The following is a 22,335-nucleotide window of genomic DNA, read 5'->3' as shown; positions in this document are numbered from 1 at the left end:
GGGGCAAGGCCAAGTCAAGGACTTGAGAAATTTTCAGAGGCCAAGGCCAAGGACCAAGGACTTGCCTCCGAGGCCAAGGCCAAGGCCAAGGACCAAGGACTGATTTTGAAACTGAGGCCTAGCCGAGGACATGTATAAAACAATGCTATCATACCACTTGGCAGGTCTTCATGATTTGCAACACCCCTCCATCATAACCCTTTGCACTCCCTAACGCTTGAATGAAGTGTTTTTATTCAAAAAGTAGAACAGTCAGGGTACTATTACAGTCAGGGTGTTATTTATACTGAGAAAAAAATAATAAAATCATATGGTATACATTTATGAATGAATGTTTTAGTGCAGTAGTTTCTTAATATGAAGTAAATCAACAGTCAACAGGCATGAGATGGCACGGAACACAAGTTGAGAAATGACTGCATAGAAGTCAATCACTGACTGCAGAAAAAGCGGTAATCTCTCAGTGATAATTTTACAGTTTACCGGCAGCGTGTCCCAGGGACTCGCTGATCAGAAAAGTATGAGTCTGATTATGCATTGAGAGAGTCCGAAATTTCGAATTCTGAAAAGGTCTACTTATTCAATTGCATATGATAATAACACAAACAACAACATATACATACAATGATAAACAAATGCTGCAAAAATTTAAATAATTCAGGAGCACGCCTGAGGATTTTGGAATTTCATGGTAACCGTTTTTCGGTTCTGTCGGATTACCCAATGGGAAACCATGGTAACAAATTTTGGGTTCTGTAAACGTTCATCATGGGAACCCATTTTTCTATTTTGACTGATATTGATAATCAAGAATTCCGAAACTTAAAAGTATGTTTATGTCTCGTGACTTGTTGTAACTGTCATATGCTTATTTATGTGCTAGGGTCTTTTTTTTTTTATCCTGGACTTAAATTATCCTCAGAAGAGGATAGTTCCAGCGTGTTTTTTTTTTCCTCTCCCTACCCAGCGTTTTCCTTTCTGAAGTCTGATTGTAATTTCCCCATTGCGGGACAAATAAAGGATATCTTAATCTTAATGGCAAGTTGCAATCTGTTACGTTCACAGCAAACATATTGTACAAACATAGACTACAGATAGACCTCAACTCATTCAGTACCAGCCAATTCTGGACCAAGTCTGAAAAGACGTTTAAAAACATCTTTGGGAGTGAATGAGTTAATTGGAAAAAAAATCAATTACTTTGCTGAGTAACTAATTACTTTTATAATAATAATAATATAAGGCTGTAATCCAATTGAGTTAGTAACCTAATTACTTTTGAAAGAAGTCATTTGTATTCATAACTCATTACTTTTTGAAAGTAACATGCCCAAAGACTGATACACACAAAGATTTGAGTAACATGATTGCGTATTTATTTATTTACTAACTGACTGACTGATTGATTGATTAATTAATTACATACCCACAGTCAGACGGACACACAGTCAGTGTTACGGGTAGAACAAGCCTACCGTTCAGTGATTTCGGTATTAAAAAACGGACAATCCGTAACATTTGGCAGTTCTGAAAAAAAATGACTGGGTTCAACAGATTGGCCTATCATCATGAAATGAAATAATTTCCTTTTTATTGACCACTGCTCAAAAATTAGGATGGGGGAGCAGCTTTACTCACAGTCGTCCGTTGGGTCCTTCCTCCTGAAAGCTGAAGGGCAGGAGGGAGTCATAGGGTGCAGCCAGAGCAGACGAGGTGGAGCAGGCTGAAGCCAGCGGTGGCTGATAAGGAGGATGATCATGAATGCTACCACAACCAGAGACGATCTGCCAACTACCATACTCTGTAGACAGCGAAGACCCGGACCGATTGTAGTCTGTTGCAAACCTGTTGATAAAAATGATAAATACCTTTCACTAATGGTTAATTGTTTCTCAAAGCTACTAAGTGACTACCAAAGTGAACTTGATGAAAAGATGCATGTTAATGTCTCAAAAATAACCAAATTGCACTCATAAAATTGAGCCGATCCCAAATTTTGGGCAAGAGGAAGAATGCAACCTGGGGGGGAAGAAAAAAAAAATCGTAATTTATTCAATTCCTGTAATCGTTTAAAGCTCACAGGTGTCAAAATCTGGTCCTCGAGGGCTGCCGTCCTGCATGTTTTCCATCTCTCCCTGTTACAACACCCTGATTTAAATGAAATGGATCGTTATCAGGCTTCTGAAGAGCTTGCTGATGAGCTGATCATTTGAATCAGGTGTATTGCAAAAGAAGAGATGGAAAACATACGAAAACGGCCCTCGAGGACCAGCGTTTGACACTCATGGTTTAAAGCACAGGTGTCGAAGTTCGGTCCTTGAGGGCCGATGTCCTGCATGTTTTTCTATCCCTCCCTGCTGCAACACACCTGATTCAAATGATCAGGATCACCATCAGGCGCCAATAGAGCTTGCTGATGAGCTGATCATTTAGATCAGGTGTGTTGCAGCAGGGAGGGATGGAAAACATGCAGGACACTGGCCCTCGAGGACCGAATTTTGACACCTTTGATTTAAAGCAGCATGTCCAAAGTCCGGCCCGGGGGCCAAATCCGGCCCACGGTCGAATTTCATCCGGCCCTCGGCCCCCGTCATAAAATCAGTGCCGTCTGGCCCGCAGGTTGGGCGCAATGGAACACGTGTTGCATTGACTGAGGTCTCGTAGACTGGTGAGTGATGTTTCATAGAGTACTGCTTGCCTCTTGTGGCTAAATGAGTAATAGCATTCACTAAATGAGTAATAGCATTTAGACACTAGAGGCCATCACTCACGAGTTAACAAGACATCACTCCGTGTTTATATTCACTGATATGTCATATTTCAAATGATCCTTGTAGTTGTGGATATGTGTATTGCTTGTTCATTTCCCTGTTGTTCGAGTCAAAGGTTTTGTGACTATTGAAAAGTCATGGTGATACATTTAATGTTTCAAATCAATCAATTTGCACTCAGGAGACTTCTGTTTAAGAAAAAGTCAAGTGAATAAGCAGTTGCATGTGATATACCTGTTTCAAATGAACCAAAAGAAATTCTTAAGATTGTTGAAATCAAAATAAAAATGGAAATGTGAAACAGACTGGCTTACTAAAATTTGTTGAACAATATTGTTGTTCAATGTAAAGGATGTCAGCCAAGGTTGGCCCCCCGACATTTTACCACATAAAATCTGGCCCCCTTGGCAAAAAGTTTGGACACCCCTGATTTAAAGGGTCTGTATTATGCGATTTTAAGCTTTCCACTGTGAACTGTAGGCATATTTCATTCTGTATAACATTTGGCACAATGTCAATCACAGGCACAGGAAGCAGCAGAGAACAACGACACGATGACCCTATACAAGATCGTGCGGGAGCTAACCAACTCCAGGAGCAGCTCTGGCGTGCCAATCAGGAGCAAGGATGGCAGGACACTTCTAAGCGACGAGGAGCAAGAAGCAAGATGGGTGGAACACTTCAGGGAGGTTCTCAACCAACGAATGCCTCCCGTGCTCTTCAATTTTGATCAAGAGACACCAGCTCCAGCTCTAAATATTACATCGAAAGAGATATCCGAGACCGAGGTTGCCAGAGCAATCAAGGGCCTTAAGAACAACAAGGCACCGGGACTCGATGAGATAGCTGCCGAGCTGTTGAAACATGGCCAAGATGCTGTTGTGAAGAGCCTTACCCACCTGTTCAACCTGATTTGGCATGCTGAAGAGGTTCCTGCCGACTGGAGACGTGGGGTTATTGTCACGCTCCCCAAGAAGGGAAGCCTCGCAGACTGCAATAACTGGCGGGGCATTACGCTGCTGTCAATTCCCAGCAAGGTATTCTGCAGTGTTCTGCTACATCGCCTTAAAGATGAAGTGGATAACATCTTGAGGGAAGAGCAAGCCGGTTTCAGGAAGGGAAGGTCTTGCGCCGAACAGATCTTTACCCTTCGAAACATCATAGAGCAGTGCCAAGAACTTCAGATACCACTCATGATCAACTATATCGATTTCAAGAAAGCCTTCGACAGCATCCACCGGGAGTCACTGTGGCAGATCATCCAGCTGTATGGTGTACCCCTCAAGTACATCAACATCTTCAGGTCATTGTACCACAACTCAACCTGTTGTGTCAAAACCAACAGTGGCACAACTGACGATTTTGACATTGTCACTGGTGTAAGACAGGGTTGCATTCTGTCACCCCTACTCTTCATTATCATAATCGACTTTGTGATGAGGAAGCCCATCACAGGAGCAAAAGTTGGCATCAAGTGGGGAGGGAGCAGACTAGCTGACCTGGAATTTGCAGATGATTTGGCCCTGTTAAGTCACACCCAGCCCGCACTCCAGGAGTTGACCAATAATCTGTATGAGCACGGAGTTAAGGTCGGTTTGCGAATTAGCCAGGAAAAGACCAAGGCCATGGCCGTCGGACAGCACCAACACCTTCAACCACTCACTCTACACCAACATGACAGAGTACATTGACAGCTTCACATATCTTGGGAGTAACATCTCAAATACAGGTGGTGTGGAGAAAGACGTCAACAGTAGACTTGGTAAAGCTGCGGGGGTGTTCCAACGCCTCCGCAACATCTGGTCATCAAAAGCCATCACTACGACCACCAAGCTACGCCTCTATATGTCAGTGGTTATCCCAACAGCGATTTACGCCTGTGAGACATGGATGAAGACAGCCAACATAACCAACAAGTTAGATGTCTTCCATCGGCGTTGCCTGAGATCCATCCTGAGGATCTCATGGAGAGACCACGTCACCAACGAGGAGGTGATGAAGAAGGCAGGAGTGGCTGAACTGTCAGACATTTTCTCTGAAAGGAGAAGGAAAATGATCGGCCACGTACTCCGACTGCCAAGAGAGAGACCAGCAAGTGTGGCCATGGACTGGATGCCAGGGGGTGGAAAGAGGAAGAGAGGTAGGCCAAAGAAGACGTGGAGACAGACTGCCAAAGAAGACCTCAGTGAGATGGGTGTCAGCTGGCATGGAGCAAGAAGGGTCGCCAGTGACCGGACCAAATGGAGGAAACTCGTCGCCCAATGTTCCAAATAGGAACGGGCGGAACTAACTAACTAACTAACTAACAATCTCATTTCTTATGAAAAAGGAGTTATTTTTCGAATCTGGAAGTGGGATGCCTGGCTGACTAAAACCCCGCCTCTTCCCATGTGGCTGCCACTTCGCTTTCACTACGTTTCAAGCCGGCCACTGTGCACATCGCCAACTATGTCAGACGTTGGTTGTTTATCTCAATTTTTTTGTAAATCACAAACACGGCTAATGTGGGCAAAAAATGGCTCAGGCAAAGCGTAAACACAGACGAACGCCTATCGCAGTCGCATAACATACACTCTCCCAACTGCTCTCAGGCTTCTCCCTCTCATCCCCCATTCCCAACACAAATATCCCAAACTTCTCACAGCCAAACACTCATCTTCACCACTTGCACATTTTCTATTTAAGCATAACTAGAAAATGTTTACTAGACAGACTCGGTGCACTCGTCCCAAATCCTGGTGCGTTTGTGAAAGGCGTGGTTTGTCTGCAGGGGCTGTACGGGGGTGGCCCCTCACTTTGTGATGTAGAAAAAGAATCACTCATTCTCTTGGATTGGGAGGGCTTGGTGCTGAGAGCAGAAGGGAACAAGAACGCTCCGGGAGGGATAAATGGAGGAAAACTCCACTTTGGGGGTGTTTATGGTGAGGAATTGGCGCTTTAACATTACTAAAAGCTCAGGAAAGTTGATTTTGCCAGATACAGAATTAAATTAAATTAATAGGAGTTATTTTTCGAACCTGGAAGTGGGATGCCTTAAAATTAATATTAAATTTTGCCTATTCTATTGAAGAATACACTTTTTTACACTTTTATATCCATACATCTCTGTCTGCTTGGCTCTCTTTTTTTTTTTGCTTTTTGCACAGCTCCCCTGCCCTCCCACCTTTTTTTTTCCCTGCTCGCCGCTTAGTCTTTTGTGCTGTCTTTGTCCAACTTTTTTTCCCTAGCCTCCTACTGTGTTTTCATCCGAAGAACTAACCATGGAATTAGTTGGCTGGTCTCTCGATGTAATCGACAACATTTTTTCGACGAAAAGAGCGGGCAGTGGGGAGCCTGCTTGCCCTCCGGGGACACTTGCTGCCGGATGCGCCCTGGATCCATGGAGAAAGTGGAGACCGGTGTGCCTGACAGTACTGTCCGTGGAGGATGTGGAAGACATCTACATCATTGGTCTTTTGATAACAGGTATGCTGCTGTTTGGTGTTGGCAGCTTTCTGTTCTATCACAAAATTCAACCGACGGGAGCGGCTCTATTGGAAGTGAAGAAGCTGCCGGTCACTCTGGATGGCTTGGCGCGAATGTCCAACACTCAGACTCAAGCGGTGACTGAGCTCAACTGCAATATTGTTGCGACTTTGCGGTTTTGGAGCGACTGTGCGCGATTGAAAATACCATGGAGACGTTGGAATCCACGCTGCGGAAATACTTTTCGGATCTGAATGATTGGTGCAAGTGAGGAGATACAGACCAAGGACTCAAGGCTGTCTGGAATTGTTGGCGGCCGTCTCTCGAAAACAAATAACGCTATCTGGCCTTTCCCCTGGATGGAAATACGCATGGAGTCTAGGGCCCCCACCACCACCACCCTCCTTCTCGGCCATGGACTGATAAGCCGGGACTGTCTTCATGATGAGCAGACCTCGACGAAGCAGCTACGACCTGTACACGCATACACATATACGACTGGACAAGCACACGCGCATACACATCCTTGTTATCACCGTCTTCATCGCGCCGATTCTTTTTCCCCCCGTGACGTGGTTCGATAATGCGGAGCGCAACGGTGACCGTGCAGCTGGTCATTTTCGGCTGCGTTGGTTATTTTAGGTAAAGATGTAATTGCAATTTTTCCCGCCAGATAGTGATTTGAATTCAAATCATGATCTTAAACCAAATGAACCTTTGCTATGGTCCGAATGAATGAATGAGCTGTCGATGGCAGTATGCAACTTGTCGCTGACAACTGAGCATGCCGATTGGCTGTTGGCGAATCAGTGCACGAGATCGTACATAAACGCAAAGAACCGGCAGAGAAAAAGGCATTATATAGTAAATTAAGATCAGCAAATCTTAGCTTTTTACTTTAACTTGTTCTTGTTTGTATTATGGAGATGTGTGCCAAGGTTCTGTATATTAGTGGTAGATGTGTTATCTGCTGGGCCAATTATCGGTGCCAACACGGGCATTTTTGGTGATTATCAGCATCTGCCTTTTTTTTAAAAAACAATTTAGACTTTGGATGAATTCAAAACCAGTTTATTTTGGCTGGCTGTAGCGCGCTTCTCTGCTGTGCGGGTGGCTGTAGTTGCAGACACGAACTTATATATGAACGGACTGTCAATAGGCTCCTTCGAGTTGTCAATGAGGCGAGGCTTTTTTATCTCCTTAGTCCATGGATATGTTGACTAAATATGACGTTATGTCATTGCCCCGCGTAATAAATTAACTGTCTGCATGCCTGAATTACTCTCACCAAAAATGTCCACACTTCATGTTTCAAGATCAATCAATCCATCTATCCAAACCCACCCATCCATCCATCCATTCATCTAACGGATCCACTTTAGAGTTTTCAATCAACTTACCACCTATGTTTTTGGAATGTGGGAGGAAAATGGAGTATTCAGAGAAAACCCATGCAGGCACGGGGTGAACATGCATACTCCACACAGGAAGACCGGGGCCAGATTCGAACCCAGGTCCTCTGCACTGAGAGTCAGACGTCCTAACCAGTCGACCAGGTCATTAAACTAAAGTCAAATATAATCTCTATACTTTTACGCAAAACTACTTTGCAGATTCAGGGACAATTGCCAATTTCCCTCCCAGACATTCTGACTTCCCCGCCCGCGCGGAGTGCATTATCGGGTAAGATGTACGAGACCTGTCAATTCAGACTGCATTCCCTTTGCAAAACGTTTGACACGTATTCAATCTAGGACCATATGAAAGCCACCCGGATCACATTTGATAAAATTGTAATTGAGCTGTTCAGACTGTTATAATAAAATTGACACAAGTCACGAGGGCAAAAAAAGATATATGATTTAGGTCTCATTTGCCTGCAGTCTGAACATAGCCTTAGAGGCCCCTCCTCTTGCCTGACATATGTTATAATGTCGGAATTTATTTCTGGTTTTTGGACTGTACTACGCATGGTTGTGTATTCTATTTTTTCTGTCAACACTTACTAAAGTCTGTGCATTGTTGCTTATGCTCCTCTGCAACAAACGTAGTTCCACTGACACTTGGGTGAAAATTTTGCTTTCGCATCACTCACATACTGTATTCTGGTGTTCTGTGACAACATTCAAGATTGATTTAGTGACAGTTAAGCATGGCTGAGCCTTGGCTAGCTTACATCCTGTTTAATACTACTGTCATCCTCCTTTTGTTTTAACGATACTTGTCAGAAGTGGCGCTTGTTCGCAGCTATGGAGGCCATGATTAAGAACTTTTAGAGGAGCCGCTGTCCCAATGCAGCTACGTTGGCCAGCCGGCCATAACCGTGGATTTGTGGAGCTGTGAAGCTAGTTTTATGCTGGGGGAAAATGCTATGAGGTCAACAAGCATTATCGTGATTCATTGTCTGATACATTCAGATCCTTATTTTAGCCCAGAGTTTCTCAAATAGTGAGCCGCGCCCCATTAGGGGGGGCGCGAGGCTCTGTCAAGGGGGGCGCGTTTGACCTCGAAGAACATGTTTTTTTTATTTTTTTTTACTGTCCTAAAATAATGTGCAGTTACACACTACGTTAGGGGGCAGTGGCACTCTCATTGGTTTGCGCAGGGAGCATTCTCAGGGAGGATATATGACGAGGCGTATGTAGCGCTTGGCTTCAATGTGATTGTGGTGGCAGACGAGGAAAGATTGATGTGCTTACTGTGTCTAAAAATTTTGGTAGCGGACAGCATGAAGCCAAATAAATTAAGGCGTCACTTAAAGACATTACACCCCAATCACGCTGATAAGCTGCTTGAGTTTTTTTTTTCAGCGAAAATGTGCCGAATATTGCCAACAATCATGCCGCTTTGTGACTGCTACTTCAGTAAACTAAAATACAGGTCCCTACACATTGAGCAGGAGCCGAGAGTTGTTGTGTCCTGCTCCATACCTCGCTTCCAAAAGCTGTGCAGTGCAAAACGTGCTCATTGTAGCCATTAATTCAGACATCATCTTTGATTTTAAAAAAAAAAGCACAAATTATTTTATATGTATTTGTTGTGCTGGTTAAAGTTTTTTTAATATTGTGCTCCTGAGATAATGTTGCTGATTGGTTGAATGCATTCTAAGTTATTGATTTTATGTAATTTTATTTTTCAGTATCTTATGGTTTGAAATGGTCAGTCAAAAAATATTTATTGTTAAAATTAGAGTTTAATGTTATTTTTGAATTTCAGATGCATTTTAAATCTTTTCTGTTCGAGTTACAAAAGCTATTCTTTGTTGTAAGTTGGTCCATAAAGTTCTTTTTTTAATTCTCTTATACGTTAATAAGGATACAGTGTTATGCAAAGGTGTACTTATAACAATTTTATAGAGAAATAATACTATTTATAGTCGTGCGGGGGTAGGGGGGGTCGAGATGTTTTCCTCTTCCTTGGGGTGCCATGACAGAAAATAATTGAGAACCACTATTTTAGCTCAACACAAGCCATGACACTTACAGACTTGTTTACAAACTCCCAAGTTAAAAAGGAAACAACATACATACAATGGAGGCTGGATTTCAAAGACCTGGAATCAACGGACTCTGGATATACGGGACTTCCCTGCAAAATGCCTTTGTACATTCATTCATTCATTCATTCATCTTCCGAGCCGCTCGATCCTCACTCGGATCGCGGGGGTGCTGGAGCCTATCCCAGCTGTCTTCGGGCAGTAGGCGGGGGACACCCTGAATCGGTTGCCAGCCAATCGCAGGGCACACAGAAACGAACAACCATTCGCACTCACACTCACACCTAGGGACAATTTAGAGTGTTCAATCAGCCTGCCACGCATGTTTTTTGGAATGTGGGTACAGTCGTTGTCAAAGTGTGTTGTCAAAGTGTGTTTGCTTCAGAATTAGCCACTGTTGTTTTTTGGCGTTGTGGCACAATTAAATTTTAATTTTTGAATTACAAAATACGAGGAGCAGGTTGATACCGATTAGTTCGCATGACCTGCCCATGATTAGCACACCACATTGGACTGGTGAGTTGAAAAAAATGGCAGGGAGATGTCATGTGTGTGTAAAATAGGTGACACAACAGATCCGGTATCAGACAGGAGCGCTGCACATTTACGCAGCTTTGGCAATCACATAATGGTGTTGTCTGAAGTCTTCATTTTGACTGGAAAACAATCAATCGCTCAGTCTCGCTTGGAACTTAAATCAATGACATCAACAAAGTTACCTTCGGTTGGGTACAGCCAAAGGGCTGCTTCCCGTGCGCGTGATGCCGTGTTCTGAATGATTGGAGGAGGATGAACTGGAAGATCGAGCCTCATTGTGGGGGTGTGGGAGCTGTTCATCCAGAGGGTTTTGTTTGCTCCATACGACCATTTGAGGAGAGGAGGTGTTGCCTTTTTTCCTAAGGAATGAAAAATTATATGAAATTACAAAAATTTACCCAGGCTTCTGCCATTTAAGAAAAAGTGATTGCATCTCAGAGGGCGAGTGTGCACTGGTATAACAGGGATCGACAGTGCCCCTAATTTGGGTGCCCAGACACCTTTATTTTACAATGGATGAAAAAAAAAATACGCCCATCATGGTCTCAGCCAATCAGTGAGAGTGAAGAGCACAACCCTCCTCTGATTGGCCGTGGTCCAGATATTGTACTATGTTGTTGTTGTTTTCTCTCACCCATGTGGACAAACCATGGACAATTGCTAGAAAACGACCCCCCCAACCAAAAAAAAAGAAAACAGGAAAATCAATCATTTGAAGAGAGCTGTTATACTGTCCAACAATTTAGCATAAAAGAAAACGTGTGCATAGCAACATGGCTGGAACATTTTTGTGAGGTGAGATGCACATTATAAATATTTGTTACTTTAGCTTGCTTGTGTTTTCCTCCACCTGATTTTTCAACGATTGATTACACTTGTGACAACGTGCACTTAGCAGAAACGTTGCGCCGTCCCTCCGTCCCTCTCCAGTCTCCAGGCATAACTCACAACTCAAACCATAACTAAACCAAGGTTTTGCACAAGGGGAACTAACAATTAAGCTCGGAAAGGATTGGAATGAGGTAGAATCATCAGCAGGTATCAACAGTGCCCTAGATTGGGGCAGAGACAGTACTCTGTATAGAGTAGAATAGCACCAAAGTGAAGGAATTTCAAGTAAATCATGACAAAGTATGGAGAACAATCGAAAAATGGAGGAATGGCGGCAACTGACATTGGATGAGCGACCAAGTGATTGTCATCATCTGATCCAAAAAACAATGAAGCTAAGGCCTTGCCCCACCCAGTTAAATGCTGCCTATGCTATAACATCTATTTTCAGTACTTGTGTGTATATATGTTTGTATATATGGGGTTATACAGTAGATAGCAGTGCACACAAAAGCTTAAAGCCAATGAATAAGTAAACTAGCTGAGATAGCAAAAAGGAAAATACGGTTGTGGTAAACTAGTGTAAAGGCAAGTCTGAAGTGCAGAAAAAAAATTATGTATGTTACTAGAACAACAAAAGTAATTTTTGGTTTCCATGTATTTGGTTGTCGATTCAGCAGCAGTATCAGACACCTTACTCCTGTTGGCAAGGCCAAGAACGGTGAAAGTTTTTTTCTTTATTTCACTTTGCAACAGGTAAATAAATATATTTGATGTGGATTTTTATTCCTAAATTGCAGAAGTCATGCAGGGAGCATACTGTACATCTTGATGATTCTGGCTCGCGCGTGCGCATACATGCACGTGCAACGCAACGCAACACACACACACACACACACACACACACACACTTGTATATAGCACAATATTCATACTTTTTGACAAATGGTAGATAGTGGATAATTAAAATACATTGTTTTTTGCCATTTTGCTTTTTTATATACAGTACGGTTTATATTTTTGAGATGTCATAAAAGCAAAGAATAAAACAAAAACACTTAATGGTGTCAAAGTTGAAGTTCTATTTGATATAAGTCTTCACAAAATAATCAACCCCCCCCCCACACACACACACCTCGGAAACAGTGTTTTCAGTTAAATTTGACAAATGGGAGAAAAAAACGTATTTGCTGATGAAAGAAGAGAATTCAATCGTTCTTTTGGGAAGATCCTTAACTATATATAGCTGGAGAACACAATATTCTGTAGGTCTTCAAAGATAGGCAAAATTCTTCTAAATGGGATGGGGGTTTGCTCTGATACAAATGGCTGGCATTTAATGAGTTATTGAGAGCAACATGACATGATGTCATATCTTGGTTCTGAGCAAGAAGAATCCCTCGGTCTCACATGTTTTTCCCCTGCTTTTTTGGTACTTTTAAGTTAATGAGAGACCCTTTCGACAATCGTGTCCCCTGTTTGTTTGTTTCAAGGTCAAAGGGCAAAGATTGAAATGTTTTTTTCTTGAGAATGCATAACTGTCATTAAAAAGTAATTTGATGATTGGGAGACAGCAGCTTCATCACTCAATATGATTCAGAATGTGTAATCTGCGGTTTGAATCTCACGCACTCTCGTCTTGAGGGATTTCCGGAGCTGTGACGCCACATAAGCCAGACAATTTATTGGCTACTGTGGTGTGTGTTTGTGTGCTCTTCATGTTCAGTTGCTCTCCACGTGTTTTCACACTTGAATAATGATTCATTCATTGTATGATAATTACCGGTAGTTGCACTAACGATGAAGGGAATGGCAAAAGTTTCCACAACTTTCCAAAGGATCGGAAAGTAAATCGTCAGGGAGGAAAGCGTGGTCAACTGTGCTGGCCAAGCAAGTAGTTGATCATTTTGATCCGTTACGCATTTTCGTCAAGACAAAACATGCGCAGGCCGGGCTCAGTTTGACTATTCTGATTGAACTGTTTATTCAGATTGGCAAAACTTTGACCTTTTCATACCGATGTTTATACGGAGCATTTTCAGTCCGTTTGGTCATTCGGATACAGTACATTCTATTCGGAAGACATGACACCATGTAAACAGGCCTAGTGTTCATGTTTGAACGGTGCATAAAGTTGCAGTGGCTTACAACAGACAGGTTTACATGGAGCTGTGTATTCATATTAGTGCTCAACATTAAGCAACATTTTTCCCGCGACATGCATAAAAGTTGCCCGAGAATGCAGAAAATAAAACCCGAACTTTAAGTGTGCGTGTATGTCTGCATCCAATTTTATTTGTAGCTGCTGGATGGACATATTGAGAAAGCCTGAAGTCTACAGTATATTGATCACACAAAGCACCAGCCATCGTCCAGGGTTTCACGTGTCCCGGTAAGACATTTAACATAACTTGTAATTAATTTCTATGTCATGTGAACAAGGGGGAGAATTCAAACAGATAAATACAAATCACATTTGATGAGTGTCACTGTCAGCTGTATTTGGCTTGGCTTTTTCCATATGTATTTTTTATTGCTAATTATTTTGCGGACCTGATCAAACCATTTTCCCCAAATTTGCCTAGAACTCAAGCTTGCGTGCTACTAACCAGGTTGAAAGTGAAGGCTGGCCACAGAAGAGGTCCACAGTGTCGCTTGTGAAGCTGGAAGTCACACCCACTTCCTCAGTGATGAGGGAAAAGTCACTGCTCAGACTCGTCACACTTCCACGATCCCTGGACTCTGAGACAAGCACAACAGGCACCTTTGACATATTGTCCAGAGAGAAAGTATGGTACACAAAATCCTGAAGGTGAACGTTCGAAAATCAGTTGAAGAAATTCTGCGAAGAAGAGGAGGCCAAAATTCCTCCACAGCGATTTGAAAGACTCATCACCAATTGACACAAACACTTGATTTCAGTTAATGCTACCACGGGTGGCATAGTTCACTGAGGTCCATTGAGATTGTATGATTACCGGTAATCACAACTTCCTTATTTCAGTCTTTCTTCTAACCCTGATCAACATGGAGAATACCAGACGAAGCATATGATGCAGCTTTTAACACTCAAAGAGCACGCGGCCGCGGTGTTTCCACTGTACAAGTCAGACTGAAGGCTAAAGCGATCGCTCCGAGATGAATATTGAATTGAAGGGATTAAAAGTGGGCCGTCGTGGTGTTATAGATTCATGAAACGGAAAAGCCTGTCTATTAGGGCACACACGACCTTGTGTCAGCAGCTCCCTACCAATTAGACAAAAAAGACAAACTTGCTTCGTTCCGCAGATTCACACAAACAAAGATAGCGGAGAATTCCATCAGCCCAGATGAAATAATAAATATGGTCGAAGTCCCTCTGACATTTGGTATGCCTCTCACTCGGACTGTAAATAAAAAAGATGACTGGTGCATTGAAGTCACGAAGCTCGACGCACAATGCAGCCCGGACCTGGAGTCGCTGTCTTTAAACTGCAAGCCATTCTACTCGCCACGTGAGTTCACCTCCTTTTTACTAGTCGGTGTTTACATTGCGCCACAAGCTAACGCTAACACGGCGATACAAATGCTAGCTGAACAAGTAAACAAACTCGAACTAAAATACCCAGAGTCACCCCTGATCATTTTGGGCGATTTTAATAGAGCACATCTTAACCGTGAACTTCCCAGATATAAGCAGCACATCGACTGTTTCACCAGAGAAGGCAACATTCTAGACCACTACCATACAACAACAACAAGACCAACAAAACCTTTGCATGTTCTGCTACGCTCTGCTTCACTGAAACCTGGCTCAGTGACCGCAACCCGGATTCCGCGCTACATCTACCCGGCTTTCGCCTACTCCGAGCCGACCACGACACGGAGCTATCAGGGAAATCGAAAGGTGGTGGGATTTGCTTCTATATCAACGAATAATGGTGCATTGAAGTCACGAAGCTCGACGCACAATGCAGCCCGGACCTGGAGTCGCTGTCTTTAAACTGCAAGCCATTCTACTCGCCACGTGAGTTCACCTCCTTTTTACTAGTCGGTGTTTACATTGCGCCACAAGCTAACGCTAACACGGCGATACAAATGCTAGCTGAACAAGTAAACAAACTCGAACTAAAATACCCAGAGTCACCCCTGATCATTTTGGGCGATTTTAATAGAGCACATCTTAACCGTGAACTTCCCAGATATAAGCAGCACATCAAATGTTTCACCAGAGAAGGCAACATTCTAGACCACTACCATACAACAACAACAAGACCAACAAAACCTTTGCATGTTCTGCTGCGCTCTGCTTCACTGAAACCTGGCTCAGTGACCGCAACCCGGATTCCGCGCTACATCTACCCGGCTTTCGCCTACTCCGAGCCGACCACGACACGGAGCTATCAGGGAAATCGAAAGGTGGTGGGATTTGCTTCTATATCTACGAAGAATGGTGCATTGAAGTCACGAAGCTCGACGCACAATGCAGCCAGGACCTGGAGTCGCTGTCTTTAAACTGCAAGCCATTCTACTCGCCACGTGAGTTCACCTCCTTTTTACTAGTCGGTGTTTACATTGCGCCACAAGCTAACGCTAACACGGCGATACAAATGCTAGCTGAACAAGTAAACAAACTCGAACGAAAATACCCAGAGTCACCCCTGATCATTTTGGGCGATTTTAATAGAGCACATCTTAACCGTGAACTTCCCAGATAAAAGCAGCACATCGACTGTTTCACCAGAGAAGGCAACATTCTAGACCACTGCTCTACAACAATAAAAAACTAATACCAATTGATCGCCCGTGCAGTATTGGATCTTTCTGACCACAATTTAATAAACTTAATACCTCCTGTACATACAGACAGAAACTCAAATGTGTTAAACCGGTTGTTAAGAAATGTGTGAAAAAATGGACAGATGAAGCAAAGCTAGCTCTACAAGAATGCTTAGACTGCACTGATTGGGCCGTCTTTGAAACTTCAACGGGCACACTGGATGAATACACAGACATTGTAACATCATACATCAGTTTCTGTGAGGACATGTGTGTACCAACAAAGTCCTTCCGCACCTTCAACAATAACAAGCCATGGTTTACTCCTAAACTCATGCAACTCAGGAAAGAGAAAGAGGCCGGATTTAGAAGTGGAGATCGGGCACTGTACAAACACGCCCGAAACCAATTCACAAAGGAAATTAACATCGCTAAGAGAAGCTATGTAGAGAGGCATAGTTCTCTGCTAACGACTCTGCATCTGTATGTAATGGCCTGAAAGCAATCACAAACTATAGAATGCCATTCCCCCAAAGAGTGAACTATCAAGGTCTTGCTGATGAACTAAACATGTTTTTCTGCCGATTGGAAAAGACACCCCCCATTTCCCACACACACCCACCTCTACCAGAAACTACTCTATCTACACCCCCCCACCCTCTTTTTCTCCACTCCAGATCCACAAACAGGACGTGAGACAGCTCTTCAAGCAGCAGAAGATCACGAAAGCTGCAGGGCCCGACAAAGTGTCCCCTCCTGCCTGAAAGTCTGCGCTGACCAGCTGGCTCCGGTCTTCACACAAATCTTCAACAGATCCCCGGAGCTGTGTGAGGTCCCATCCTGCTTCAAACAGTCTACCATCATCCCAGTTCCCAAGAAATCGGCAACATCGGAACTGAACGACTATAGACCTGTCGCCCTGACATCTGTGGTCATGAAGTCCTTTGAACGCCTTGTGCTGAACCACCTAAAGAACGTCACCGGACCCCAGCTGGACCCTCTTCAGTTTGCCTACTGGGCAAACAGGTCTGTGGAGGACGCAGTCTACATAGGTCTGCACTACATCCTCGAGCACCTCAACAGCACAGGGACCTACGCAAGGATCCTGTTTGTGGATTTCAGCTCTGCGTTCAACACCATCATCCCGGGACTCCTCACCCCCAAAAATCTCCACCTTGGTGTGTCCCCTACGATCTGCCAGTGGATCCTCAGCTTCCTGACGGGACGGACACAACAGGTGGGCTGGGAGGAACAACATCACCAACACGCACCACGAGCCCCACAGGGATGTGTCCTCTCTCCACTGCTCTTCTCCCTCTACACAAACGATTGCACCTCAACAAGTCCAGCTGTCAAACTCATAAAGTTTGCAGACGACACCACGGTCATCGGTCTCATCAAAGACGGCGACGAGTCTGCGTCCCAACAACAAGTGGAGCAGCTGGAGCTCTGGTGCAACCGAAACAACCTGGGGCTGAACACGCTCAAGATTGTAGAGATGATCGTGGACTTCAGGAAACATCCTTCTCCACAGTTGCCCTTCACTCACACTATCCAACTGCCCTGTGTCAACCGTCGAGACCTTCAAGTTCCTGGGAATCACAGTCTCCCAGGACATGAAGGGGGAAGTCAACACCATCTCCATCCTGAAAAGGGCCCAGCAGAGGATGTACTTCCTGAGGGTGCTGAGGAAGCATGGCCTGCCACAGGGGGTGCTACGTCAGTTCTACACGGCATTCATCGAATCAATCCTGTGTTCTTCCATCACAGTTTGGTTTGGGGCCGCCACAAAAAAGGACAAAATCCGACTTCAACGGACAGTTAGGACGGCGGAAAAAATCATTGGCACCGCCCTACCCACTCTTGAGGACTTGCACACTGCAAGAATCAAGACAAGGGCATGGAAAATCCTCCTGGATCCCCCGCACCCTGCCCACCACCTTTTCCAGCTACTCCCCTCAGGCAGGCGCTACACATCCATGCGCACCAAATGCAGCAGACACTTAAACAGCTTCCCTCTAGCCATTAACTCCCTAAACAGTCACTGACGTAGTCACTCTTCTTGTGCAACAAATACTGCTACTGGTCACTCTAAAATGGTTCAATGATTTTTTGCACCAACTGTACAAACTGTCATAGTATTGTATTCTACCACTGATCACTTTAGCTCTGCTTGATACTTTGCACATTGTCTCACAGTTGTCACTGGGTGGTACCACCGCACTACGGTTCACTTACATTACGAAATGTCCTTCCATACCTATTTGTCATGTCCTTGTTTATGATGATACTAATGCAGCGTGTTATACCGGAGACAAATTCCTTGTGTGTTCTACATACTTGGCCAATAAAGATGATTCTGATTTAGTATAGATGGTCAATGCCAGGAGTGTTGCTGCCTTACTTAACTGGCAAAGGTCCTCGACTGTAAAATCACCATCTTTGCAGTGAGAGTTCTTCCTTCTGTAAAAAAAAAAAAAAAAAGGCAAAATAATGAACAAAATACAATCAAGGGTAATTATATGATTGGGAAAGTATTTAGACTACATTATGTAAATTGTGCGGTGGGAAAAAGAAATATCCCATTAATCAACAAAGGAACATACCTGTGTTTTTTAACAGCAGAGAACTTCTCTGAGACAATGTGCTTCAAAAAATTGAAGCAAAAAAAGAAAATCTGAAAAAAGAAAGAATTGTTTTCATCAAATGGTGAAATAGTAAAACAAAATAAAATGCAAAAAGATACAAATTTGGTCTACTTATTTAATTATTTTGAAGTTGTATTTTATGATGCACAGTTTCAAACTCAAAGCCTGGGGGGCAGATCCGGCCCGCCACATCATTTTATGTGGACTGCGAAAGCATATCATGTGTCTGTCAACTTGCATGATCCTTGCTAAAATATGCACCGAAATGTCAAATTGTCATGTGTAATAAATAAGAAATTAGATTTTGCAATAATTTGGTAATCCTGTTTACACTCACTTGAGACATAATTGAACAAACTATTGTTGTTGACTGATTTAAAAACTAATAATCCAATCATTTGTTGTGTACAAATAATAATGCGATGAGACGAGTACAAATGTTTGTGGTTTCAACAGCCCTCTGGGGTGAATTTGACATCCCTTATGTTCAAGGTAAATGCAGTGACAAATGTAAATGTACCTCCTCCCCCTTGGAGAGTCGGTCTGGCAGCATGTGACTAGAAAGACGAATAGAAGGAAGAAACATCTTAAGGAGGAATTCAGGACCAAAACAAAAGTTGCAGATTGAAAACATGCTATTGTAATATCAACCTTCAAAGTAAATAAGAGGCATAAAATCATGCTTATGACAGAAATTGATTAAAAATTACATTTCAAACATTTTATTCTGCAGTTCTCAAAAGTTAAAATCAAGATTCAGAACTGCATTGTGAAAACAAATCACAAGAGTAATATAGTATGTATTCAAAATGCTATATCTCTCGATTTTCGGAATCGCTTCATCAACATAATATCCTTTTAATCTTATAGGGCACTCCCCCCAGCTGTCGTATGGGACACAGTAACAACCATAACAATTAGGGCTAGAGCTAGACAATGTTGGAAAAAACATGCAATATGGATGTGACTATAGTGCTATCAATATTATTGCGATATTTCACATGTACCAAAAGAAATAATAATTATTATTTTTATCTCATGACAGAAGTATATTTTTTTTCATGTGGCAAAATAAGCAAGCTCAATGTGTACTAATGAACTGTAATTCCCAAGATAATGTTCAACTACGGGGGTCCGATGCAGAATGAAGTTTGCATCCGACTGGTCAAATTCAGAGAAAAGCACACAATCCATAAGGAATGTATTGCATGCCTTTGCGATGTGTACTAAATCAGCCATTAATGCAATATCAATATATTGTGCAGCACTAATAACAATTAATTTCTTGTTTATCGTTGTTTGTGCGTTTGTAGCAGCATTTTCTCCAGACACCATTTAGCTGCCTGCTATGTAAAAGTTGAATATGCACCACTTTAACGTGGTTCCAGCGAAACACCTGTGAAGTGTACTCAGTCACCCTAGCATCGTCTTTCCTGATCAATAACATTAGGTTAGCTAAGCAAGTAGCATAGCTTCTCGGTCTAAATGCTTAAACTAACATTCTCATCAATGGACGAGTCCCTTTTCTTTCTGCGCACGTGCAGACTTGATTCAGGATGAAACAAACTTGTTGGTGTGGTTGTGAGGAAAATGAAGTGGCAGGTGCAAATCGTGTAATCTAAAATTTTGCTCCAAATAACAGAAAGTAACTCACTGCGAAAAACAATTCTAAAAAGTGAACTACCAATCCAAATAGGAAAAAAAGCAACCGCCACAGAAGGAAAATCAGCTTTTATTATAAGGTCCAAAATAACAGTTAGGTTTTGAATGTTGAACTGCTCCGTTTTACTGGTACTCATAAGTTTGTAAATCTGACTGTATCAGACCCTAACCAGCTATGAACCTCGAGCCACATTACGGTCCAGCGCAGTCCTGTCTGAGGCTAGGACCCAAGTGACCACATTCAATTTGGCTTGAGAATCGCTTATGCTAACTAGTAGGCTAAAGTGCAGGCTGACATGCTACCGGCCAGCACTGCTCTGAAGCCAGGAATGTGAAATTTTCTCAAACTCTTGCACAATAATTGCTTGTAAAGTATGTTATATCATCACTGTCTGGAAAAAAAATGTTACTTATTATGTATTACCCAAAGAGGAACCAGTCATAAGCAATGGTCAGATATAAGATCTCAGCCGCTTCCAGACTGCTGTGTACCGCACCATCCTGCAACAAAAAAATAGAAGTAAAAAGATGATTAGCATCAAGCCAATCATCAGTTATGGCACAATCGTTTTACAAATGGTTTCTTTTACTCTGATTCCATCATAATGTTTGTTTGAGAAGCAAGTTAGAAATGGAACATTGTGCTAGAGCGGACACCAGTCCCGGTAATGATACTATTTTTGAAAGAGCATCACAAGCTACATGGCTGGGTGCTTTAACACTGGTTTAACGCACGCACGCACGCATAAAAAAATTAAAATGTGTCAGAGGAAAATAACCACATTCAGTTTGGTTATTTAAAAAAATACTTTGTGTGCTCTTATTGTGTTTGTTAGACAATCTTGGTTGTAAATGTCCACAATGTCATTTTTCAAATATTTCAGTTGGTGTACAATGCTTAATATTTAAGTTTAATTTCCTCATCAATATTTGATATACTGTATAAATAAGCTTTGATCTGACAAGGCCTGTGTTGTTCTTAATTAGATATGAATAACAGCTTTACTCTGACAGAGTTGCCGATATGCGAATGTCTTGTGACCGCCATCTTTTCATTGTGTTTTGATGGCTCAGTTGAAATTCAATGAGCCGTCGGCGAAAATGTGGCCAGCCACAGTGTATGCTTCATGTTATTTTTTTTTAATCCAGCTCTGTGACAGAGCAAAATTTCAGAGCCACCCAGAGGGTAGGCATCCTGATCAATGTGTGTGTATGTATGGCTATGTCACTGAAAACCCAGAAATGTGAGAAACCTTCAATTGACAAAGCCATCCCTGAAGAAATGTGCACCAAAAGAGCACAATTATGTCAACCAAACGCTCAGGAGCTGATCCAAAAATAAAATTAGGCAGTTTATTCCTCAACTTCTCCTAGGTTGACAGCTATTGCAAAGATTTATCTTTGCACAAGACGCAGGCACATTGTCGCTGTTGAGCTAATTTTAACGGTAAGGGGGCTTGGATCACAATTTATAGTTGCCCCTTGCGATATCGTGGTTCACTTCTTGTGGGTTCAGTGTATCACAAATGATTTTACAAGTAAACATTGTTACCTAATTCAGAATAGCATCCCACCGCTAGTTAGAATGAATTTTAATAAATCACAACAGGTGGTTTGGGGGATGGAAACAACCACTGGTGTCCTTTCAATTGTGTTGTTCAACACATGGTAACAAAATACAGTCATCAGAAACATATATTAAGCACACTTGCCGACAGCCTGAACCGACACCATTACTAAACATGAGTGTGGCTCAAAATATAGTCAGGAAAAATAGTCAGCCGATAACATGTCCTCATATACCGTATGAGCTTCCACGTCACTGGACTGACCAGGCTAGCCTAATAATGCAAGGCTCACAAATATACAGTCTACAGTCAGTTAATATGGTGTAGAATGTGTGACCCCAAGTGGATATAAATAAAACTTGGACGCCATGTAAATTCTGTACACTGATTGTTGGATATGCTGTATAGTGTTAGCATGAAGCTTTAAAATATATAAGAATAGTAGTAATACGTTGGTCATTTGGTCTGGAATGTGACCCCCGGATAAATGAGTGGGATAACCCCGCATTCACACAATTAAAAATTACATGCACTGCTATCGTACTGTTAACATTACAGCCCATCCATCCATCTATCCATTATCTGCTTAACCTCATGAG

The 22,335-nt window shown here is 42.6% G+C and overlaps 1 protein-coding gene across 3 annotated transcripts in view; it reads right to left on the bottom strand.

Moving 5' to 3' along the window:
- mtmr14 (myotubularin related protein 14) overlaps positions 1–22,335 on the bottom strand; it is a 70,088-nt gene that overhangs the window by 1,348 nt on the left and 46,405 nt on the right. For all 3 annotated transcript variants that reach the window (XM_052075128.1, XM_052075129.1, XM_052075127.1), the window contains exons 12-18: positions 20,593–20,669; positions 19,027–19,063; positions 18,465–18,535; positions 18,263–18,321; positions 13,710–13,842; positions 10,452–10,628; positions 1,639–1,845 (exon numbers count right to left, since the gene is read on the bottom strand). In XM_052075128.1, coding sequence (XP_051931088.1) covers positions 1,639–1,845; positions 10,452–10,628; positions 13,710–13,842; positions 18,263–18,321; positions 18,465–18,535; positions 19,027–19,063; positions 20,593–20,669 — 761 coding nt within the window. The remainder of the gene's footprint in view (positions 1–1,638; positions 1,846–10,451; positions 10,629–13,709; positions 13,843–18,262; positions 18,322–18,464; positions 18,536–19,026; positions 19,064–20,592; positions 20,670–22,335) is intronic.

This window comes from Hippocampus zosterae, chromosome 9 (genome assembly GCF_025434085.1).
Source record: "Hippocampus zosterae strain Florida chromosome 9, ASM2543408v3, whole genome shotgun sequence".
In the NCBI taxonomy this organism is placed as follows: Eukaryota; Metazoa; Chordata; class Actinopteri; order Syngnathiformes; family Syngnathidae; genus Hippocampus; species Hippocampus zosterae.
Note: the sequence above shows the minus strand (reverse complement) of the source record. Positions and strands in the feature narration are given on the sequence as shown.